We start from the raw sequence: 24,580 nt of genomic DNA, 5'->3' as shown, positions 1-24,580 counted from the left end.
CAAATAACATTTCAAACTGGAATGAATAATTATTCATTTTGTACAGTATTTTATAAAATCATCTTTGATAGAATTTTTTTTTTTATCTAGAAGAATTTTTCTTTGCCTTACTTGTCTACAATATAAAATTAAAAACCATGGAATCATCATCATCATATCAACCCATTACCGACCCACTACAGGGCTCGGGTCTCATCCCACAATGAGAAGGGCGAAGGTCGTAGTCCACCATGCTGGCCCCATGCGGATTGGTGGACTCTACATAACTTTGAGAACATTATGGAGAACTCTCCATAAAGAAGGTTTCCTCACGATGTTTTCTTTCATTTTAAATCCTTAAAACACACTTAAGTTAGAGGTGCGTGTTGGGATTCGAACTCGAATCCTTGGAAAGTAAAGTCGAGCTCCTACCTACTTGTCTATCACTGTTTCCATGCTGCATTACCATGGAATAACAGTAATTAAACCTTAAATATAATATATTGTATTTTATTGAATTATACATATTCTAATGTGTATTCATATTATGTCTTTATGTGTTTCATACCTATTACAGCATTAGATATGCGGCCAGTGGGCAAATACAGTCAGTGAAATTTTTTATCATAATCTTACAAGTAGTTTGCTAACTATTCTTAATACTCGGATTTGATTCTCTGAAGGTATCTGCATATTATAACAACACTGGAAACAATTTAGTTTAATGTATATCTGTTTATTATATTGATCTGAATAGCAGTTCCCAAGATATCTCCAGCGCGCCATAAAATAATTAAATTGAATAACAATTTATTCACGATGATTTTTTTAATTGTGGTTCATCGCCAGGCTTTCTTCTATTTCCCAGTAACTCTGAGAAATATTAAAAAACAAACATACAACAAAAAATCTCACGACACGTGTCTCGATCATTTTCATCAACATTTTTTTTAATATTATTTTTTCACTGTTTTAGAAAGTAGAAAAAGTGAGTATACTCTGTGACAGAGCTCAGAACATACAACCATTTTGGATTACTGTACTCTTATTGACTTCCACTATAAATAATTTATACTAGAGCTAGCATTGCGCCTACATAATATTAAAGTTCAAGCAGCTATATACATATTCTCGAATAAAACAAGAGCACATAGCTTAAGATTCTTCTACGTACTAATTATAACTAATTACTTTTTACTATTGCTTAAATTGTAAGGCACCTGATGCATAATGAAATATATGCAACACATTAAATTGCAAAAGTCCTCCTATAATACTACTCGCGATATGACCCAGTGGTTTGTGATAGACCTTAAACAATTCTGCGATGTAGGCGCTATAGTCTCAAAAACACTTATACACTTCTGTTTCTCACTGTCATTATCACAAAACAAAATGTCTACCGAGCTCAAAATATAAACTTTTTTTTATATTTTTTAAAAGCAAGTTCATGTCAAGTGGGCGTCTTTGCAGCCACTTCCTCCGTATGCTATGGTTCCTTAGTCTCTAGCACAGTTTCCTTGTCATTATCTTTCTCATCATCAAAGAATTCATTCTTAGGTTCAACCATTTTGTCTGCCTCTTCTTGACTTATACGGATGTCTGGATCTGGTTCCTCCTTTATTCTATATTCTTCAGGTAGGAAGTCACCTGTGAATAATTAAAATATTTTAATACATATTTATCACAAATTCAAAGTACTTTTATCAGCCATGTTGACTTTTATGTGTTTTTACAACTGTATCGAGTGTTTTGGGGGCGATTAGGCTTTCCAGTACGATGCGGCGTAGAAACAGTTAACCTCAGACTCAGTGGCGTGCATAGGGGTTTTGACCAAGGTAGGCATAAAGAAGAATATCGCATAAAATTTAAAAATTCTCCTTCTATACAAGTTGTATGAATTTTTTTGGGTAGGCAGGGCATTTGTGCTCATATGTAGTGTATGCCACTGCTCAGACTGCATCATAAAGGTGAGATTGCAATGGAATAAAAGGGAAATATAAAATATAATATGTAGCAAAAATTAATAACCTATGTGCCAAAAAAATATATATATTTAAATCTGAAACTTCTTTGGAACCACCACAGCGAGGCATAGTGGCTGAGATGCTGGCAGCATTTCCTCTTTGAATGGCTAAACTAGTTAAGCTAACTGCCTGCTCTAGGATCATCGATAGGCTCGTTAAATAATTAAATTATATGAGTGGTCTGTATGAATTTAATCAGTTGTAGATCGTTCTTCCCGAAAAATTATCTGTATACTAGAGAAGCTTAAACGAATACGATTAAATTACCTGGTATATGTGTCATTTGGACTGCAGGTGAATGTTGGCACATCTTTAGATTGTCGTAAACATGTTTTGTAATAGCTTCCAAATACTGTTTGCTGTTAGCATTCGATGTACTGAAACAATTTGGAATAAAACACATCATACTTTATTTCTTCAAACAAAGCACACATACCCGACCTCGCGATACTGTGAAACCTAAAAAAACACCATATGGGGTCAGAGGTTGCGTACCATTAGTCTGTTATCCAGCGAACGAAAAAAAAAATAGAAGCATAACTACTGCTCAAAAATAGCTTAACCTCATAGCTTCTGTGGGATTGGCTTATGAAGTGTGCCCCGCATGCGTTTAGTTCTAGTTACAATGCTGACCGAGGGCGGCTTCTATGTTTTTTCGTTTTCAGATGTTACCATTTTCGAGAAAAACTGTTAAGCTGTATAAGTATATCAATTCAGAGCATATTCTGAGATATGTTAGAATGTCAACCAGTAGGTACACTACAGAAGTTTGTTTTTTTAGTATACTTCAAATTTTAATAAATGGAGAGTTGAACATGCTTTATTTGTATTATATATGGATGTTCAATTTAAGGTTTGTGTCAACGCATTGGACTGATGTCGACATATGGTCAGATTTGTTTGTTGCAATAGACATTTTTAAACTTTATTTTTAAATGGGACCTTAAACGATTTGCTTGAGATTAGTTCTCTAAGACGTAGATATAACTCCAATATTAATATCATCAATTTAGTGTAGCCATATTGGTAGAAACTCTATATTCGTAGAAACATTACTGACATTTGTTTTTTACTTAACTAAGTAAGACTTTATCTCCTCAAGATTACCTAGATTCTACACATACCTTTAACTAAAACTAAGAACAGATTTAATTATTTCAACATCCGTGTTTCTCGCTTGCTTCATTCTGTTTATAATGAATTATTCTATGGTAATAGTGTAGGTACGTCGCAACCTATTAGATAAACTGTTAGAGGTAGATAGGCAAACCTAACTTTTAGGTATAGTTTGCTGCATTTTTACTTGCTGGCCAGGTACATAAAACTTAATAGTAAAGTAATTACAGCTGTTGGTTTCCCATTTAAAGAAAAAAACAAGAAATTATCTTTTGCAAAATGGCAGGTACTGGTTTCATAGTGCGTATAGCTACTATCTAATGCATACCTGTTTATGTCAGGATGCAACTGAAAGTCAGGAGCGAAAAATTCAAGGTACTCTGTATAAGGAAGCTCATCTGAAATGTTCTCATCCACCAAAAGCGATGTTTCGAATGTCCAGCATCGGGCGACATTACGCAGTGTGTACCTGGAAGTAAGAGAATTTATTTAATAAGTGTTCATTCTGACCAAAAGTTTCCAGGGTCAATGGTAAAGATATCTTATAGGGATAAGTGATTTCTTGTCCACATCTTTTCTTGCTTATGAATATATAACATATTTTGGTACTCAATGAATAATAATGCTAAAATTATTTTTATTTTTAATCTAATCGTCTTGCCTTTATCCATACACATTACATCAGTACAAATAAAGTTTAATAATAACTTTAATAATTAATAGAAGTACAACGCACGTAAATAATAGATCTGACCCACCTGGGATTTTTTATTATAAATACCGGGTGTGCAGAGTTGCTTTTAAAAACAATATCGCGTCAGAGACGCCAGCCGCCTATACATAAATACTTATAACATACAAATAATCACTCTCTCAGACACTGAAAAACATTCATGTTGATCACACAAACATTTTCCAGTTGTGGGAATCGAACTCACAACCTTGGACTGAGAAAGCAGGGTCGCTGCGCCAATCGGCCGTCAATATTAAAATATTTAAACTAACCAGTCAATACATAACTATTTATTTAATTGATCCAAATACCCTAGTAAACGTTATATTTAGTTAAAATATGTACTATATACTGACCCTCCTCCTCCAACAACTAATGTAGGCACATTTAGGTTCTTCACAAACTTAACACATTCCCCGTGGCCGCGAGTTGATAGTGAAAAGCATCCAAGACGATCTCCCGCTAACGAGTCAGCACCACACTGTAGGACTATCGCAGTTGGCCTGTAGAACTCCATTACATTTGATATCACTGGTTTAAATACCTGCACAGATGCAAAAAAAAACTTGAATTCATGACAATTGTACATACAATAATATGCAGGAATCATGACGATAATGCAGTCTACGGTGGTAGCGTGCGGCATGTCTTTGTAGGTAGTGTGGTAACTTGTTTAGAGCCCCTCCTAACAGACTAGACATGGGGAAGTTCAAAAACTATAAGTTCCCATGCACATACTGATTATTTTTTTTATATTTAAGCACGATTATAAATGCACCTCGCTTACCACAGAAAAAACCCGACTTGGTCTCTATTTTTCCGCCAGGCTCAAGTAGTTCCCGCGACCTCGCTTGCAACCGCGCTACGTTGAGGTCTTACACTTGGTAACCAGATTACTAGACGCCCGAATATTAATATATTCAATGTTTATTTAATAAAAATCAGGTGCATTGGCTTTACAAAATGTTTCTTATACAATATCCGAATATATGACATTGAACTATTTAACTTTATTATTTGACATTACTATGATAACATTGACATTAAATGTATAATTTAGTGTATTAGTTTTGTTTCATTGCTTGCTCAACAAGATTTTGTACACATGTGTAATGATTTTTTTTGTAGAATATGAAAGAATATTATATTAAGACCCTATGAAAGCTAATGTTCATTGAATACTTTTCATTTCATTTCAACCAACATAGTGATTCCATTACATACCATAAAGTTGATGTTAGACTCTACAGAAACCAATTCAGTAATACAAAAAATATCTCTGCAATAAGGTTATTGCAGAGATATTTTGTGTTCCAAATTACTGTGTTAAAAGTTGGTGTTAACATGATTACTATTATTATTATTAAACTCTTTATTTGTATACCACAACATTTACATATTTAAAATATAACAAAAACAGAAACATATCGAAAGAAATAGTAATACAAAAGGAGGCCTCGCTTAATAGCGATCTCTGCCAGGCAACCTTAGAATTAGGAAAAAAAAAGAAGAGGAGAATAGACTGCTGGTGGTACAATTAATAAAATACATACATGCGAATAACTACATGCTAATACATAAACTAGTGTACACAAATAGATAAAAAGTAAATAATATAATTAATAAATAAATATAAAAATAAACTAGTATATATAATAACAACACTTACATATTTAAATACTTTAACATACAATAAATGAGTAAGTATATACATACTATGTATTAATAGTCGTTAACAATATAATGGGCCTTAACTACTCTTTTAAATATCGCCAGTGATTTGGATCATCGTATGCTCAATGGAAGTGTATTCCACAATTCCACAGCTCGTACGCTAAACAAACACTTATAAAATTTTGTCCTATGATAAGGCACGGCACGATCTTAAATCAGATTGCTCACCATGAAAAGTGAACTTCTCTTTTAAATACGAGGGAGTTTTTAGATGAAATAACACACAGTTTTAACAAAAGGATAAATATTTTTAAAAATCAAATTATTAAGCACTATTCCACATAATCTTTAGGGAAATAATATATATATTATTATTTAAGTGTTTCTTTTTTGTTTCAACTTTAATTTTATCTTTACTTTCTGTTTAATTTAATTCCAAGTTGTGTACACATACTTTGGGTTGTAGCTTAGAACAAAACTTGTTATTACTTATATTTAGATCTACTTTTAGTTATTACCTGTTTTGTGTACCTAATAACAATAAACAATAAACACAGTACAGAAGTGAAAGTACATGCATATCCCGGCGATGACGATTAGGAAGCCACTTGAGTTTTTGTCGAAATTCGGAAACATGGTCATATTTGCGAAGGCCAATTGGTCGGAATTGGAAGAAATGATTGCAGCCTTTGCAACAAGCTCATCGCCACAAACACTTTCTGACTCTGCTCTTTGACATGCACTGTCCATGACAATTCCCGGTCGAGGTATACACCAAGATCTTTAACAGTCACAAAAAGGAATAGCGATGCCATTATAAATAACAGAAGGAATGCTCAGCCAATCAACCCTCGCGACCATTCCTGAGCTACCAATAATGATAGCTTTTGATTAACTTTAGCACTATGGTGGCTGTTTTACACAAGTTAGAAGTCCCATTTATTTCTTTTGACTTACATCTGCATCAAAAACGTATGACTGATCATGATGTTTTCGAGCAAGACTAAAAAATTTGTTTTACCATTATTTTCACTTACTTGAACATAGCTCTGATCATCAATACCCTCTTTTAGCGGTACATTCACAGAAAAGTACCTTCCACTTTCAGCACCAATCTCGTACATATCTCCAGTGCCAGGGAAGAAGTAGTTTCCATACTTGTGGAAGCTCACAGTCATTACTCTATCTGTCAAGTAAAATGCTTCCTGAACACCATCCCCATGGTGTACATCAATGTCAATATACAACACTCTGGGATGGTATTTCAATAGTTCCAATATTGCTATCACAATATCATTTACGTAGCAAAACCCTGAAAATAAAATTATTTGGGATATTATTAGCTGTGACATGAAGGTTTAACAGATTTAAATTCAAGTAATATCATTATAACCTTTTTGCATTTAATTATTTAGAGTGACACATAAAAAGTAATAATAATTTATAGAGTAACAGTTCCTTAAGTAAAAATAATTATTCACCACATATATGTTTTTCTTACAACATAACTACGGTACATAATACATTTTGCATCAGCAAAAGCAATATGTATATAATGTATAAATATTTTATAGAATCTTCGTGCAGCTTGTCATGCAATACATAATTGCAAGAAACCATATTTTAGTAGAATGAAACTAGGTTGGAAAAGTATTAGTAGTATTTAAAAACAAACCTGATGGTTCAAACTTTTTAGCATGATGCAACCCTCCGGACCAATTGATAGCAATGTCACAGGCATTGTTGTTCAACTTCATAGCACCTTCTAAAGATGCTCCTGTATACATTGAACAGAAGTCAAAGAGACCTTCAAATACTGGGCAATCATCACCAACATTGTAGTGGAGTAAATCTTTTGAATAAGCTAAAACAATAGCAAATACACAATTAATAAAAAAATCAACCATATATATGTTGGGTAAAAAAAGATCACTCATCTATCAATTTATTAGGCTAAATAAACCAGGTCTTTTAAAACTTTAAGTCTATTTTAAGTCTCTGTCTAAAGGCAGATATTTAGTGTTTACTTTTTTCTAAAAAACATTTTACAATTTGTCATTAATTATTTTGTCTTGTATGAAATGAACTGTTGGAATAACAGAACAGCTTCCAAGCAACCTAGCCATTAAACAATTCTTTAATTGTGAGGCCCGTGAGGAAACTCTAGCCTGTGAAGTAGTATTTATTAAGTATCAGAAATTTACAGATGAACACAAAAAGGACAGGATGAGCACAAGGACAACTTATCTCTAAAGATTTCTTCAAGACACCCTTGATCAATTACAAATGTGAGTCTGTAAGTAAGCAAAATGCTCCCAGAAAGGGAACAGATTGTGTGAATACAAAAAAGGTTTTAAGACAATAGGCAGTTATTCATGCAAAAAGTCATCATGATGCCCAGTCCATTAATGCTAATAGGCTTCCTCTCTCATAGCTAAAAGGTGAAACCTTTAAGTATTCCAATGTAGCTTGGCAGGCTTTTCAAAATGATTATTTACCATCTTAGTGTTTCTAACTCTGTAACTCTGGGCTAGTGCTAATAATTTTTTACCAGATAGTCCCAATCAGTAGTTTATAGCGTACCCCAGAACCATGTGATTTGCAGTCCAACATACCACTAGACCAATGATCTGAAATCCAACCCTAAATAAATACTTACTTTGTATATTCTGAGGAGTTACATTTTGGAGAAATTCAATGTAATCTTCACTGTGGAATCTACACATATCATGCGCGCTTGCTCTATAAGGCCTGTATATCTGCATCTTTTTGTGAAGACCATAGTTTAACACTAGGCTATGAGTAACGGATAGCCTATGCGGTTTCATCGGGTGCCCAGGACCATAGTGGAAGTTTCCCACGTCAGGGTTGTAAAAATATGCAACCCTGTGTGGAGTCATTGCGGTAAAACGAAAACGTATTCTTTTAAAACCAATATAACGCCAAGAATTAATGCTATCACTACTAAACGTTTGGTCAACTGTATGTCGCCTAACAATAACATGCCTTGAATTGTTCAAATAATGTAATGTACATTATTTTTATAGTAAGCGAAAGAGCTTTGCAGTTACTTGTTTATTATTATAAAATTTAGTGTCTGACTTATTTTTCGATCATAGAAATTACTTTTTCATGAGAAGCGTAACGCATTCAACACAAAAACACCACACCACAGACTGCGTAGCAGAGACCTGCAGAAATGACAGTACAGACCAAAAATTTTAATGTAAAAAAAAATAAAACTATAATATTCATTTCAAAAATTAGATTTCATCCTTCATCTCTTTGCATTTTTTTTTAAAAAATCCTAGGATAGCCCGATGGCGGCATGACATCATGGCCACTCGATCAACAGTTCAGGAACTGTTCAGAATCTGAACATACAGGAACTACTTTTAAGAAAGGTTATTTATTGACTCTCACAACCAAAAGGGGTGCAAAAATGTACTGTGCCAGTGTCAAGTAGCTATAATATAATTAATGTCAAGTCCGCGTTACCCTTACCCTTTACGCTTTTTGTATGGAGGGTAGAGGTAAGGAGAGTCATCTGTGTATATGAAAAAGTGTCGTCAAAATGTATTAAATTAGGATGGCGCCATATTTGCATCAGGGTAACTCTTAAAAGAAGCGCCAAATATAAATATTGTTAGAGTAGGCTTGAAAAATAAACAAGGAAGTATGGAGATACAAGGAAGTAAGGTTATATTTACCACAATATTTTGTACAACGTAAGTTGTTGAAATTCTCAATAATTAACTAATTTAGTCGATAATGACATTACATTTTTTAACTCGGCGTACTTCAATTCATCTACGATTGCTACATTCATACCATACCCTGTGCATCCACCAGCGCCATTGTGGAGGATTTTTGAACTGTTATTTAGCGCAACAACTGGACACTTTTTCAACTTTTCTCCTATATAAGATGACTCTCCTTACCTCTACCCTCCATAGCTTTTTGGCTTTTAGTTTACATTATGTCGCAACTGTCAAGTGACAGGTCATGTAAGACATTGTCAATTGAGATGATTTGACATTTGTTAGGTGACGTTACGTTACCGGTGTTCGGCATTTTTATCTTTTAACAATTTATCGAAATCAATTAATTAACTCACTAGAAACTGAGTACTGCTTACGTTACATATTACAGTTCCAGCTAAAGTGTAATTCGAAAAGACTACAGGTATAGTAAATTCTTAAAGAACTAAATTTTTCTGTAACAAACCTATGATAATGTAACCTTTTACCATGCAATTTCTTTTAAAGATGGTAACAACAGTCAACACGTTACGTAATATTATGTTGTATTTTGTTTCATAGCTAAAGAACAGCTATAAATGCTCCATGATGCTTCCACAAATGCTTTCTCAATTCTTTGTGGGTAATCAGTCTTGTAATTTTCATATTGAGTTGAAATTTTATCTTATAATAAAGGAATATTGAAAAGTACAACAGTTTTCATATTGAGGGTAGATTCTAGTTTAATTGCTATGGATGCATAAAGCAGTATTATTTTCAAATGACAGTTATATTTCCATAGAATAAGAATTATAATTCCATAACAAAACTTCACCAATATTAAATTAATACTGCTTTAAGGTAGAACCCTGATTTTTGCTACACATTATTATCGTACCTAACACACATGCATTTTGCATAGAAGTGGGTAGGTATTACTCAGCTAAGTAGATAATTATCCAACAGTACAGGTGACTTATTTAGGAAGTGTTATGAACACAGTAGGTAATAATGATAATGTTTTTTCCTTTATTAATTTCTATGCATTGATCAACATATTGTAATGAATAGGTAAAAAATTTGGTTGATATTAATTAGGTCACATTATCCCAGTGCAATGTTTAAAAATGAGCAAGTTGGAGAAACATACATTCTTTGTTCACTGGCCCCAGTAACGCACAGGAGTCAAATAGTTAAGAAATTGCTGTTTGATTTGACTGTATTGTGACATATCTTATATCTTTAAACAAGCAATTCTTGTATATATATAATTGGAATCTCAGAATCGGCTCCAATGATTTTCATGAAATTTAGTATATGGGGGTAATCTAGTATACGGGTAGTATTTAGTTTGGGGGGTGATAAATCAATCTAGCTAGGATTCATTTTAAGAAAATGTCATTTTATTTATGTTTTCCGGTATGGACGGTATAACCAATTTGGTGCAACAAAGTTGCACGGGTCAGCTAGTGTTTTAAATGTGAACTCCCTCAATTTTTTGTGTAAATTTATATTACTTATATTAAAGATCAGTAATATATATAACACATCCACTTTTTATAGTAAGTAGTAACCAATTGTAATTTGAAACTAGTAAAAAACAGCTGGAAATTTTTAGAATGTCTTACTTAGATTATGGCAGATTTTTATGAGTGATTTAAATAAAAGAATGATGTGAAATAATGCAATAGCAAAAAATCTCAATTAAGATTAATCATGCTTTGTTTTGAACCCTTAGCAAAATGATAATATTTCTATTATTTGATAAAATTTTCTATCAAAAGTTGTATGCAGGGTAAGCATAGTAATTATTAATTACTAAGTTAAATTTTTTACTAAAGAGGAAGTAAGTTTAGACATTTTGGAGGAGAATGAGGTCCTACTGGGTTAAGTGGATATGGTATTATGAAATAACTTTTGTTTTTACATTCCAAAGCAGGTCATCATTTTTTTTTCTCACATTATTCCACTACAAGTTAGTCCTTGATTGCAATCTTACATGGCGGAAATTGATTGTGCAGTCTAAGATGGTAACAGGCTAACATGTTAGGGGTCCTGATATTGCAGTTATATAGTTTATAGTAGGGTCATATCTAACTAATCTCTTTTACGCGTCATCGTACCGGAACGCTAAATCACTTTGCGGCAAGTATTTGTCGGTCGGGTGGTAACAAGCCACGACGCGTATGTCTGAACCTGTTTTTCTATTTCCCCTGTAGTAACAAATCATAAAAATAAAATAAAATGCGAAAGTGCAATACTAGAAAGTGTTTTTTTTGCTGTATTTTGCTCCATGTAAATAATTTTAATATTATGATGTATTTTAATGTGCATCCTGTAAACTTTCGTACATAAATCCAACTCGCATTTCTCGCACGCAATTTTATTTACAAATCAGCTATAAATCTTTACAAGCTAACTTAGTTACGCGGTTCAGTAAAGACGACTAATTATCAAGGCAGATAACTACAAGGCCGATTTTTTTTTAATTTTGTCATGTAAGAGCTGTGCAAGTATCATATGATAAATGTCAGTGAACTTTAAAGAGAAAACATCAAGAAGCAGGGTAGAGAAATCTAGGGCAAAGCGAAGCATGTCATACATCATCAATATTCCGCAATTTTATTCTGTACTAGTGGACCGGCCAGAAGACGTCGTGCTGCCCGGTAAAGCAGGCCATCTACCGGCTCCCAATTGTGTTTTAATCACATCTCTGGGAATCCAGTTGTCAGGTCCAGCTGTTTAGGAGTTGGGTGACCAACACAGATATAGAAAAATTATATATGTATATTACTGTCGTTTTTAGAATTATCTTTGCAACTATTCCATATTTTCTCACCGTCTAAGTTAGCCAAATCGGTCCTGTTTTAGTGAGACTTACTGACAACAATTCATTTTTATATATTAACATATTATACATATGCTCTGTAAGGCATGTTCCATACATACAAAATCAAACAATGCCTGTAGATATGTTTTCTCCCACCTCGTTGATTTAATAAAACTGCTGTGTCATAATTTCCAGAATACCTATTGAGATGAATACATCTATGAAACATGTTTAATTTTTATCTCATCACGGATCATGATATAAACGTGATAAAAAGAGTATCTATACACCTACATACTTATAACCTAATATTATCTTTTATGTTAATATGTGTGAGTGGAAAGATCTTTTTTCGATAATTTTTATATACATAAACTCTGAAGTCAGAAACTACTAGACTTATTAGGTATAATAATTATTTTATTTGAAAGCTGTTTTAATAAAAACTTTCTATATTTTTTTCTAGTATAAGATTTTAGTATAATGGTATTTATAAAGCATGCCAAATAAAACAAGCGCTTTCAAACTGCTTTATTCGTATGCCCTTACTTAGATTTTCCGTCATGAATAACAACTATGTAGGTACTTACCTACTACAAAAATACTAGTCTTTAGTAGATGTAAAAATAAATCCTTAAAGCCATACTAATAGGTATCTCCCAAATTAATAAATCCCTAAACCTATATCTTAAAAAAGGTACCTACGGTATAGACTTTAAGTCTAAAATAATTTAAGAATTGAAATTGTCATTAACAGGACATAAATCTTTCTTTTTTTTCTGTGTTTCTTGTATTGTTTCAAAGTTTGTGCAAAAAAGTCTTCTAACCAAAAACTAAATAAATAAATAAAATATTAATGCTAACAAATTTTACGGAGCCTATTTCTGTTAGTATTTCTTTTTTCGCCTACGATAATAGAAATGAATATCAGACTGAGCCATAGCAAAGCGTGGCCTTAGTTAGTACATAATATAACACTTGCCTTTGTTGCTTATAAAAATTATAAGCTAGTAATATATAAAAAATGCCCTTTTAATTTGTACCAGGTCTAATTTTAACCGTAAGTTTGTATCACCCATACCTGATCAATAGACACCTTACACCAGTTACCTAGACATTACGTAGTAGTGGGTGCAATTATTCTTTTATAACTTACCGCTAGCTATGCCTCCTACAATTTATACCTACTAGGAGACTGGTCATTATTTTTCCATTCGACGGCTAACCGTTCTCGCGTTCGGTTCGCGCCTATCGCAATCGAAATTTTTTATCGGTTTAGTTTTATAATTTTATACTCACTTATATCTCTTGTATCAAAATGGGACGCATGTTGAGATTTGCGATTGTTTTGTTACTAGCAGACAGCACTATGGTCAATTTTAGGGTGCTAGCGCGAGGCATGTCGTCGATTGCGAGAGCCTTCGAAGCAAACGCAGTGGTGCCTGATGTCGTCTTCAAGGCCCCGGAGAATGTGGTGACGGTGAGTTCAATATTATGTTGCTTTGAACCTTTTGTACTTCATGATGCTTTATGCAAGCTGCCCTATACCTGCCTATCCTAAATATATAGGTATGAAAAAATATTTTTATATTTATTTTACTTCAAGTGGTAGAGCTTTTTTTTGACGACCTCCCTAGCGCAGCGGTGTGCGCCTAGTTTAAAGTGGGAGGTCCCGGGTTCAATCCCCGGCAGGGTAATTAGGGAATTTATTATTTCTGAATGTTATCTGGCCTGGTCTGGTGGAAGGCTTAACTGAGGCTAGTTACCACCCTACCGACAAAGACGTTAGCTTAGCGATTTAGCGTTCCAGTACGTTGTCGCGTAGAATCAGATTAGGGGTAGGTATGAGTTTAATATAACTGCCATACCGCTAATCGTTTAGCCTGTTACTATCTTAGTTTGTATCATCACTAATCACAAGGGCCAACTTTTAGACTTGTGCTAAAAATAACCTTTATGGAAGTAGGTACTAAATTCTTTCATGAGCACTGTCCATCCTAAAGAATTATATTAAATAAATAAATAAATAAATAGGGTAATTTCGCCTGTTTGCGTCCACTTAGTGGAGTTGTTAGGTTTGAACGTGAAAAAAAAAATGTCCGTGCGGTAGTTTTTAATCAAATAGGTTGTAATGTAGTCCCTATATAGTCATGTCAAGTTTAATGCACATTTTTGGACAACGCATCTGATGTTTTATTCTACACAGGTATAAATAGCTGAAACAGGCGATTTTCCCATTTTGCGTCCACAAAATCCAGATTGCGTCCGCCTGTGGACCAATTGGCGTCCACCTGTTTAGAAATAATTAGGAAGGGAAATAGGAAATAAAAAGGGAAGCTTGTGATTTTAATCAAAACATTTATTTAATAATTGCTGATATCATAAAAGTAAACATAAATTGCAAATCAGGATATTTTTTTTCTCCTCCAACTAACTCCATTAATAGATTCACTATTATTTCGAATATCATGTCGATGGCTTTATAGGATTCTATTTTACCATTTCGGTACAAAGCCTTTAAAATTGGCCAAGTGCGAATCGGACTCGCGCGTTCCGTGTTTTATTCTATTTTTTTATATTTATTGTTATAGCGGCAATAGAAATACATCATCCTTGAAAATTTCAACTGTCTTACTATCACGATTAATGAGCTACAGCCTGGTGACAGACGAACAGCGAAGTCTTAGTTCCTGTTTTTACCCTTTGGCTAAGGAACCCTAAAAATGGAACAAAATTAAAATATTGGCAAATACATAAAATAATAATTGTATATAAAGAGTATATTTAAATAAAATTATATAAATTTTACTCTATTATTTTCGTGTGATAAAAAGATGGACGCAAAATGTTATAGGGTTTCTAATGTAGGAAAACTGTGCGTCCAAGTCTGATTTTTGACATTCATTATCTTTTTTTATATTTCTAATAATATGGACGCAAATCGGCCATCATATTATGCATGTAAATGTTGTTAAAATTGATTGGAAGTTAATATTGTTTTTCCCATGTTATCGTATTTAATTAAACATCTGACTGAGAAATAGTTAGAGTAATCTGCGTCCACAGCGGACGCAAAGTGATTTTTTTATAAATTTCATGTACCAGTTCGCGTCCACCTTATATAAAGCTGTCAGTAGAAAAATATAAGCACAAACATCGTTATCCCTATAGCGTGGTTCACAATTAAGGACTAGGGATAACAAAGTATTCTAAATTTCACATAAACACCTTAAATACTTACCGTGAAAAGTACAGCTGCTCACTATTTTTTTTACAACACATTCGCGCGTCAGCACTTGTTGGTTGCACACGCAAGATTAGTTTATTTTTCATTAAATTTGGGTTGCACGCACAGATCTTTTGTTTGTGTGTGAGTACCTGTCATACGTCCGAACATCAATAGAAGCACTCTTGTTTAGATTGGTGTGTCGGTATTGTTATTTTTCACTGTTGTAAAACAGTGTACCGTCGTTTGGACGCGAATTGGGCGTCGGACGCGAAAAGGCGAAAAGACCCTATACTACGATAATACACACATCGCCACCTAGCCCCAAAGTAAGCGTAGCTTGTGTTATGGGTACTAAGATGACTGATGAATATTTTGATGAATTATATATACATAAATACTTAGAAAATACATATAAACACCCAGACACTGAAAAACACTTAATGCTCATCACACAAACATTTTCCAGTTGTGGGAATCGAACCCACGGACTTGGACTCAGAAAGCAGGGTCGCTGCCCACTGCGCCAGTCGGCCGTCAAATACTTAATATAAGTATTAATATATATAATTAGTATAAGTATTAGTATTAATCGTATTATTAGGAGGACTTTTCCATTTTATGCCATCCTCCTGATTTTTGCCTACCCTGGTGAAAACCAGTGTACCACGACACTGACCGCCATGTTTATTTTTGCCGCCAAGGGCATTGCTGTGTTCCGGTCGGGTTGACACATGGGCGGCAATTAGCAGGACATGTTCCTCGCATGCCCTGCAAAGCTTTGCTCTGTTTATTGTGGTTTTCCGCTTAATATCAGATGGGCCATCTGTCTAGTCCTTCAATTATGTATAATTAGAACAAAATTTTATTTAAAAAAAAGTATGGCATATATATTACCCGAAACGCTAAAGCGTTTGGCGGCATGCCTTTGTCAGTCGAAGCTTCCAACCAGAGCAGCCCAGATAAAAAAGAATTTAAAAATTAAAAATTCCATAGCGCCAGAGGAGAATGCAAAAAAAATATGTAAAAAATTATTTAAGTATGGTTTTCTTTTTCTAATTGATCAAGAATTTGCTTTGGTTTTATCTGTTAGTCAAAATTTCAGCGCCAGCCCTGATTTAGGATATTTGTGGTGTCTACACTCATGTTTCGGAGTCTTTTCACGCATTTGTTTTTTTTTCTTAAACCCTCTCTCTTACGACCGAGTGCCAGGGGAATAGTGATGAATTATCCTTATTATATCAGTGTTTCTCTTGTTTGTATCACATGCCTACCTTTGCTGATTGAAACCTCTATGCAAACCATTGCTTTTAATCATTAACTTATGCACAGGAAAAATGTGTTGTTGGCTGCTTGTATTCGTGAGTTCTTTTAATATATTATAAAAGTTTAAATTTACAATAATGTAATATTTTAAAGAACTTGCCTGTATAGGCACTTTTCTTTTCGGAGCGGGTTTGCGGTAGAGTTTGGGTTGGTCGCGTCCGCCATGTGCGAAGTTTCCCGCCCTTTTCGTTAGTCAATTTCTCCTGATGTTTTAAATTTTAAGTTTACCTAACTTTTATTATACATATAAACACCTGACATTGGATGAACTTTGAAAAGCAAGAAGAAAAAAAAAATCAAACTTATGCACTTTGGTTAGATGAAAAAGTTATCAATAGTTTTAACGACCTCTCTGGCGCAGTGAGCTCGGTCTTATGACTTGAGCTCCTGACCGTAGCAATTTGGGAATTTCGGACAGGTAGAGTGAACGAACGCCCTTATGGAGAACTCGTAGGCATTCATGTTTATTCATTTGACGTTAAAGCAAGTGATGTTTAATTGCTTAAACGAACGCACGCACGCATGCAAAAAAAGCGTTTTAACAACCTAACCTAACTCCAAAAAGTTGGAGGTGCGTACCGGGAATCGAACGCGGTCCGCCGAAAGGAAATGAAAGCCTTCATATATACACATTGTTATATATTCATATATACATACTAGCCTTTAACCGCTTTCGTTATGTTTTTATTACCAAAACTTAATCTTACAACTTTTATATTCTTTTTATAAATACAATTTGATATGTCTTCATTAATAATCGGTATTATTATAAACATTATAGTGCTTTGTTATTAAAATAATCATTGGATGGAACTATCAAATCAATGTTTTGCCAACTTAAGACCGTTAATAATCTATGGGTGAATTTGCTACAACTGAAATATCTAGATGGGTACCTACAATACCATGGCTTTTCCCCACAGATATGTATGGTAGTGTGTATCTATGCGCTGAGCTGTTCTGGATTTATACGATATTAACCAATAAGAGGTGCACAGGACAGGGGTTCAGCACAGGGGTTGGGACTTGACCTTACTTTAGGGGGGCAGAGGTTAAATCCCAGCACGCACCTCTATATTTTCTCATTTAAAAATATCACTTACTTCAACGGCAAAGGAAAACGTCGTGAGGCAACCTGCATGCCTCATGCCTGAGAGCTCGTAATAATAAATAAATAAAAATAAATAAATATACTACGACACATAACAAACATAAATATACACACATCGCCATCTAGCCCCAAAGCGTAGCTTGTGATATGGGTACTAAGATGACCGATGAATATTTTTTTATATGAATAATATACATAAATACTTCTAATATACATATGAACACTCAAACACTGAAATACATTTATGTACATCACAAAAACATTTTCCAGTTGTGGGAATTGAACCCAAGGCCTTTGACTCAGAAAGAAGGGTCGCTGCCAACTGCGCCAATGGGCCGTCAAATGTTCTCAAAGGGTTGTAGAGTCCACCAACCCGCACTGGGCCAGCGAGGTGGTCGAGGGCCTGAAACCCTTCTCACTGTGGAAGGAGACCCATGCTCTTCATTATTCAAACACATAGTTTCGTTAACTTCAACACATTTTGATAGAAGTGCACATGTACAACACTTACGGTGTTACGGTTGTAGCAGAAAAAGTTTAGCGACGTTAATCGATTTACGGTTAGTCAGTATGTGAAAGCGCAAAGCACCTTATACCTATATACAATATACATTGAATGGAATTCACGACCAAACAACTTTCATGTTTGGTATCGAGTCGCAAGGCAATAAGTAGAGAATAATAAAATTAAATTAAAAACTTAAAAACCCCTGAAACATTAATTTGTTAGTTACTATGTCTTCTTTTCTTTCAATATAGAGATTATTCTACTAGTCTAGCCATTTCGTTTCAAATTCAAAACCGGTTCATCCGCTTTGGAGAGACGATGCCACCGACAGACAAACACACAAGAACAAACACGCGCACACACGCACATACACGCACGTACGTATGCACGCGCAAAATTAAAGTACCCCGACCTTTTTGCGTCGGAAGTTAAAAATAACCAATCGCCCAATACATATATACCCGCCACCCTGACACTCATTTATTATCATTCCTTATTCTATTGTGGGTACTTCAGTATTAACACGTTATGGAAAGCAGAGTTATGGAAAGTTTTGAGACCTTCACTCGTATATGAAGTGGAAGGTTTATTTTAAAGTACCTACTACGATATCGCTCCGTTAATTGAAAGATGACGAACGCAAGATACGACTCACGTTCCACAATCCTTATTATTTTACTGTTTACAATTGTAAGCTATCAAGCGATTTCGCGTTCCGGTACAATGCGGACATCTAATTGTTTGTGCAGAACAATAAAGATGTTATATTTTGTGATTTTTTTTTTCTTAAAAAATATCACTACATACTTCTTCGATTGCACACGTTAGATAAATAAAGATGAATGCATAAGTTTCGGTTGAACATAATAGTAATCTGATCATTATAAATTACGAGTGGTGGACTCCCAGCAGTGATGGGCTAAAGGAAGGGTATGTCTTTAAATCTCCCCTGAGCAGATGTTTAAGTGATCAGTCCAAATTAATCTCACATGATAGATAGTGAGGTTATGGCCTTAGTTTAGACGCTTGCCTAGAAGATAAATATTCACTACTACTTAAGGCTCAGGTTTTAAGAATTAGGAAAAACTGATCTCGGACAAAGTTCCAAAGTTCAAAAGATGCGCATGCGCAATGTGAAAGTTACTTACCTACGATTGTTGCAGGTTAAATTTCCGAGCGGCGTCGAAGTCAACAGTGGAAACGTTCTTACGCCGACCCAAGTGAAAGATGTTCCAAGTGTTACATGGGCTACCCAACCTGACACCTTCTACACATTGGCTATGACTGGTAAGCTTATATCTATACTGTATGTCTGACACGAACGTCCCACTGTTTGGTCAAGGTCACTCTTTGATGTGATTTCTAACGTTGTTTAATATCCACCGAGATATAAACAGACCTGTTGCCTTAGTACGAGATTTTCTCGCTCGCAATCGAGAAGTCGCATATCAAAGTAAAATGGACCTAATGGCACTTTTTTTAGAGGCGCATATCCTGTACTGCCCTGGTTATTGGTTTAGATGTGGTCCCTAGTGGGTAAGGCTTTATTTTCGTGGAGAGTTGGAGCCCCTACAGCACATAACTCTGCAAAATTATGTGCGTTTTTTACTACTAAAACAATTTTAATATCACTTGCTTTAAACGGCGAAGGAAAACATCGTGAGGAAACTGGCATGCCTACCATTCCATGTTCACCATAACATTCTCAAGGCTGTGTGAAGTCTACCAATCCGCACTTGGCCAGCGGAGTAGACTACGGCCTAAACCCTTTTCATTCTGAGAAGAGACCCGTGCCCTGTAGTGGTCTGGTTATGGCTTGATGATGATCATAATGAAAGTTTTGTCATAAGCCCGAGCTAAAAAACTGTAGGCAAAGCTTTAAGCTTTAATTAAATGCGAATAAGGTCCATTTTACTCAGATGTGCAAGTGTTTCCACTCTCGAAACCGACTCCTCGATTACGATCGAGAAAATCTAGTACGAGTGCATATCGGTAATATATTATTTCATATTTATAGATCCCGATGCGCCATCACGCAAGGAGCCTACCTTCCGCGAGTGGCACCACTGGCTGGTCGGAAATGTTCCCGGCAACGACATAGCGGCTGGCGAAACGCTCTCTGCCTACATCGGCTCCGGCCCACCGCCCGGCACCGGCTTACATCGCTACGTGTACCTGGTCTACAAGCAGCCTGGGAAAATTAACTTTGACGAGCAACGCCTGCCCAATAAGTATGTCATCAACGTTAATAGTCTTTAGTCAAACTGAAAAAAGACCGCGGAGCCATGTGCAAATTGGTATTTAGTAGTAATATATACAGTTACATAGTAGTGATAGTACTCGTTTATTACTCGGCAGTTTTTTAATTCCTCTCACTCTGCCGAATAACTTTGTTTAATGCAGAGTTACTTGGCTAAGCACGAGACATATAGGATGGTACTGGATGGTATACAAAGCTACCAGTTCCATTATTTAATTAAGATGGCTACTTATGAGCGTCATGTTATTATCAGCTGCCTCGAATAAATGCTAATAGGATTTGTTTTAAAGGTAAGTTACCTAGGTAAGTATTAGGCAAAATAGTTCCTCTTTCTTTCTGCATACTTGGACACAAACCTGTATACGAGTTGTACTAAACATGCATAAAACTTAAAAGACACTTGTGACCTGTATACGAGACGTACTAAACATGCGTAAAAGACACTTGTGACCTGTACACGGGACGTACTAAACATGCATAAACGACACTTACGATCTGTATACGAGACGTACTGAACTTGCATATAAGACACTTGCGACCCTTATACGAGAAGAACTAAACTTGCTTACAAGACACTTGCGACCTGTATACGAGACTTACTAAACATGCATAAAAGACACTTGTGACCTGTATACGAGACGTACTAAACATGCATAAAACTTAAAAGACACTTGTGACCTGTATACGAGACGTACTAAACATGCATAAAACTTAAAAGACACTTGTGACCTGTATACGAGACGTACTAAACATGCATATAAGACACTTGCGACCCTTATACGAGAAGAACTTAACTTGCGAAAAAGACACTTGTGACCTGCTTACGAGAGGTACTAAACTTTCAAAAAAGACACTTGCGACCTGTATACGAGATGTACTAAACTTGCATAAACGACACTTGCGAACTATATACGAGACATACTGAACTTGCATAAAAGACACTTGTAACTTATTTAGGAGACGTTAGTACGTCTCCTAAATAAGACACTTTTAACCTGTTTAGGAGACGTACTAAACTTTCATAAAAGACACTTGCGACCTGTATACGAGACGTTTTAAACTTGCGACCTGTATACGAGATGTACTAAACTAGCATAAAATACATTTGCGACCAGTATACAAGACGTACTAAACTTGCACAAAAGACACTTGTGACCTGTTTAGGAGACGTACTAAAACTTCTTAAAGGACACTTGCGATCTGTATACGAGACCTGTCTGTTGCTCTGTTTATAGGCGATGGTTTTCCACTGAGGTACCATCAGGTGGGCCATCTGCTCTGTCTGTCTATCTGTACATACGTCGGCTTCTTAGCTTGCATACTCTTTGTGCTATTTAGCAATATTTTGGTGTGGTTATACATTAATATCATCGCCAAAGAGGTAAAAATTAATGTCAGCTTCCGAACACGTCAAAGTAGGCTATTTATTCATGCTTATTATATTTTCTTGTCTTTCCCCTCCTCCAAAATCAAACCGCTTTGTTTTGAAAAGGTTGTTTACATTTAAAATTACGAAAAAAATAGCCCACTCAATGTATATACACCTTATTGGAACAAACGCGAATAGATGACAAATTATTATTGTTGCTTTCAGCTCGGGTGACAAACGCGGCGGATTCTCCATTTCGAAGTTCGCCAAAAAATACAACCTGGGTGACCCTCTTGCTGGAAACTTCTATCAGGCTGAATACGACGACTACGTGCCCATCCTCTACAAACAGCTCGGGGCGTAAACATATACCATATAACATTCAACCCATTTAAGTAACCCAGATTAGAAAAATATTTCATATTCTAAACGCTCTTAATTATTTTATACATAGAACTACAGTAAACTGCCGGTTCAACTCTCACATTCACAAATATTACTATGAAATCTTCCACTACATCTTAACGAGTAGGTTCCACCAATCAAAAAATGTTCAAAAGATGATTACTATCACGTCATATTTCAATAATCTGATTGGTTGCGTAAAGGTTTTTCCATCGTCACTATTACAGAAGACTATAACATGATTGCATATCTGCATGCCTGAGAGTTCTCCATAATGTTCTCAAAAGTGTGTGGAGTCAACAAATCCGCACTCTTAACCGATACTCATTGTGGGGGGAGTGCCTTAATCACATCCTACCAAGAAAAAGTATTTTTACCAATATTCTATCTTGTGAGAGATGAAAGCATAGCGTGGTTTTAACACATTGATTAAACTAAATATCGTATACATACTACATTCGGTATTTTAAAAAACAAGCATACTGAAATATAAAAGATTTTCGGACGATGTGCAGATACTAAAATGAATAAGTAATAACTTAATTTAACACCATAAGTTAGGCTTTTAAAGTTTTATGTATTATATAGTTAAGCTAAATACAAATAAGTAGAAGTCTATAACAAATAATAATTTGGTTTAATGGCATTTATTTGAAAGCAATACTACTAAAAAATAAATTTAATAATTTTTATTTACGCGCGTACCTAAGTGTATATTGGAACTATAACTATATGTATAATAAGATTTTTAAGTATACTTAGTTATTTTAATAAAATTCATCATACTGTTAGGTAGAGATAAACCTAATTTTAAGACTGAAATTGTTAACTTGAAGTTGAACATTGGGATTGTATAAAAAAAATATTTTCAAAATTTTTAATAGAGATGTATCTAGTTTTGTTTCTTATTGAGACGTTTGCCTTGGCTCGTAATATTTTTCTTTTCCAATAAATGTATGATATATGTTAACTTTTGTTTTATTATACCTATGTAACTTTTTACTTACCCTGTATGTGAAGTTGTTTTGTATTTGTATAAAATAAGATAGAATGAATATAATCTGTTTGTTTTGTGCTCTTACAATATTTTTTTTTTTTAGAATACTTTATTGCACAAACTTAGAAACAATACAAGAAACACACAAGAAAACAAAAAAAAAGTAAAATTAAAAACAATTAAAAAATAATAATAATAATAAAAAAGTTAAATGCAATTGTGTACATAGGCGGCCTTATTGCAAAAGCAATCTCTTACAGACAACCCTTGGTGAAAGTAATAATAGAAAACAAGAGGGACAGTGCAAACAATGAAACATACACATAAATGAAATATATATATATATATATATATATATATATATATATATATATATATATATATATACTACATACTATATAACCAGAATTAATAAAATAAATATATAAAAAAATAAACATATATGTAATATAATAAAAATAATTTGTGTCTCTACATTAAAATTTGACGGCCGACTGGCGCAGTCGGCAGCGACCCAGCTTTGTGACTCCTAGGCCGTGGGTTCGATTCCCACTACTGAGAATGTTTGTGTGATGAACATGATTGTTTTTCAGTGGCTGGGTATCTATCTGTATATTATTAGTATTTATGTGTATTATATTCATAAAAATATTCAACAGCTATCTTAGTACCCATAACAAAAGCTACGCTTACTTTGGGGCTAGAATGCGAGGTGTGTATTGTCGTAGTATTTATTTATTTATTTTAAATAAATAGTAGGTAAGCAAGGTAGGTAAGCAAACCTTTTTTAAATGAAATTAATATTAATAGAATTGATTACAGATTCAAATAATAATAAAAAAACATATTTCAATCACATCACATTAATAAATTACCTAAAAATCTCATAGTAAAAGAATAGGTTAATTAACAGTTAGTGTATATAACTAACTACATAATGGTACACTACCTTTCGTGTGTCAAAATCATTATCATCCATAATAATGTACGGGTAGTTCTACTCACGGTGGAATTTTATTGGACTATTTAGTGACTCTCTTTTTTTGATTGCATAGATACCGAGATTTTACTACAATTCATCCAATAATTAACGGGCCAGTAAAAATTATCGTAAAGATTTTATAGCAGTTTTTATATATTCGATCGACAGGGAAGTGGGAACAGGTTTATAGTGTTTAATATTAAGAAATTGATGTAAGACTGGGTGTATTTTTTCTACTTTGGCTGCCATTGTCTTCCTTACTGTCTGATTATATGCATTATACACTTATAACCTGTG

At 34.4% G+C, this 24,580-nt stretch overlaps 2 protein-coding genes across 5 annotated transcripts; one reads left to right on the top strand and one right to left on the bottom strand.

Moving 5' to 3' along the window:
• Positions 1-313: 313 nt before the first annotated feature.
• On the bottom strand, positions 314-8,691 carry LOC120628239 (histone deacetylase 3). The gene is made up of 7 exons (XM_039896514.1): positions 8,189-8,691; positions 7,205-7,393; positions 6,567-6,841; positions 4,212-4,399; positions 3,451-3,591; positions 2,274-2,383; positions 314-1,629 (listed from the first exon to the last, which is right to left on the bottom strand). The coding sequence occupies exons 1-7, from the start codon at positions 8,427-8,429 to the stop codon at positions 1,469-1,471; spliced, it is 1,305 nt and encodes a 434-aa protein (XP_039752448.1). The 5' UTR covers positions 8,430-8,691; the 3' UTR covers positions 314-1,468.
• Positions 8,692-9,555: 864 nt separating this feature from the next.
• LOC120628477 (phosphatidylethanolamine-binding protein homolog F40A3.3-like) lies at positions 9,556-23,275 on the top strand. 4 transcript variants are annotated; one of them, XM_039896867.1, is made up of 5 exons: positions 9,556-9,714; positions 13,483-13,579; positions 19,434-19,557; positions 20,288-20,501; positions 22,125-23,275. In XM_039896867.1, exons 2-5 carry the CDS (start codon positions 13,499-13,501, stop codon positions 22,261-22,263), a joined length of 558 nt encoding a protein of 185 aa, XP_039752801.1. In that variant the 5' UTR covers positions 9,556-9,714; positions 13,483-13,498; the 3' UTR covers positions 22,264-23,275. The 4 variants fall into 4 exon arrangements, with proteins under 4 accessions (XP_039752801.1, XP_039752800.1, XP_039752799.1 ...); XM_039896866.1 differs by having other exon boundaries at positions 9,557-9,714; positions 13,461-13,579; XM_039896865.1 differs by having other exon boundaries at positions 9,557-9,714; positions 13,458-13,579.
• The last annotated feature ends 1,305 nt before the right edge of the window (positions 23,276-24,580 follow it).

Source organism: Pararge aegeria, chromosome 12, assembly GCF_905163445.1.
Source record: "Pararge aegeria chromosome 12, ilParAegt1.1, whole genome shotgun sequence".
In the NCBI taxonomy this organism is placed as follows: Eukaryota; Metazoa; Arthropoda; class Insecta; order Lepidoptera; family Nymphalidae; genus Pararge; species Pararge aegeria.
This window is presented reverse-complemented; position numbering and strand designations above follow the sequence as displayed.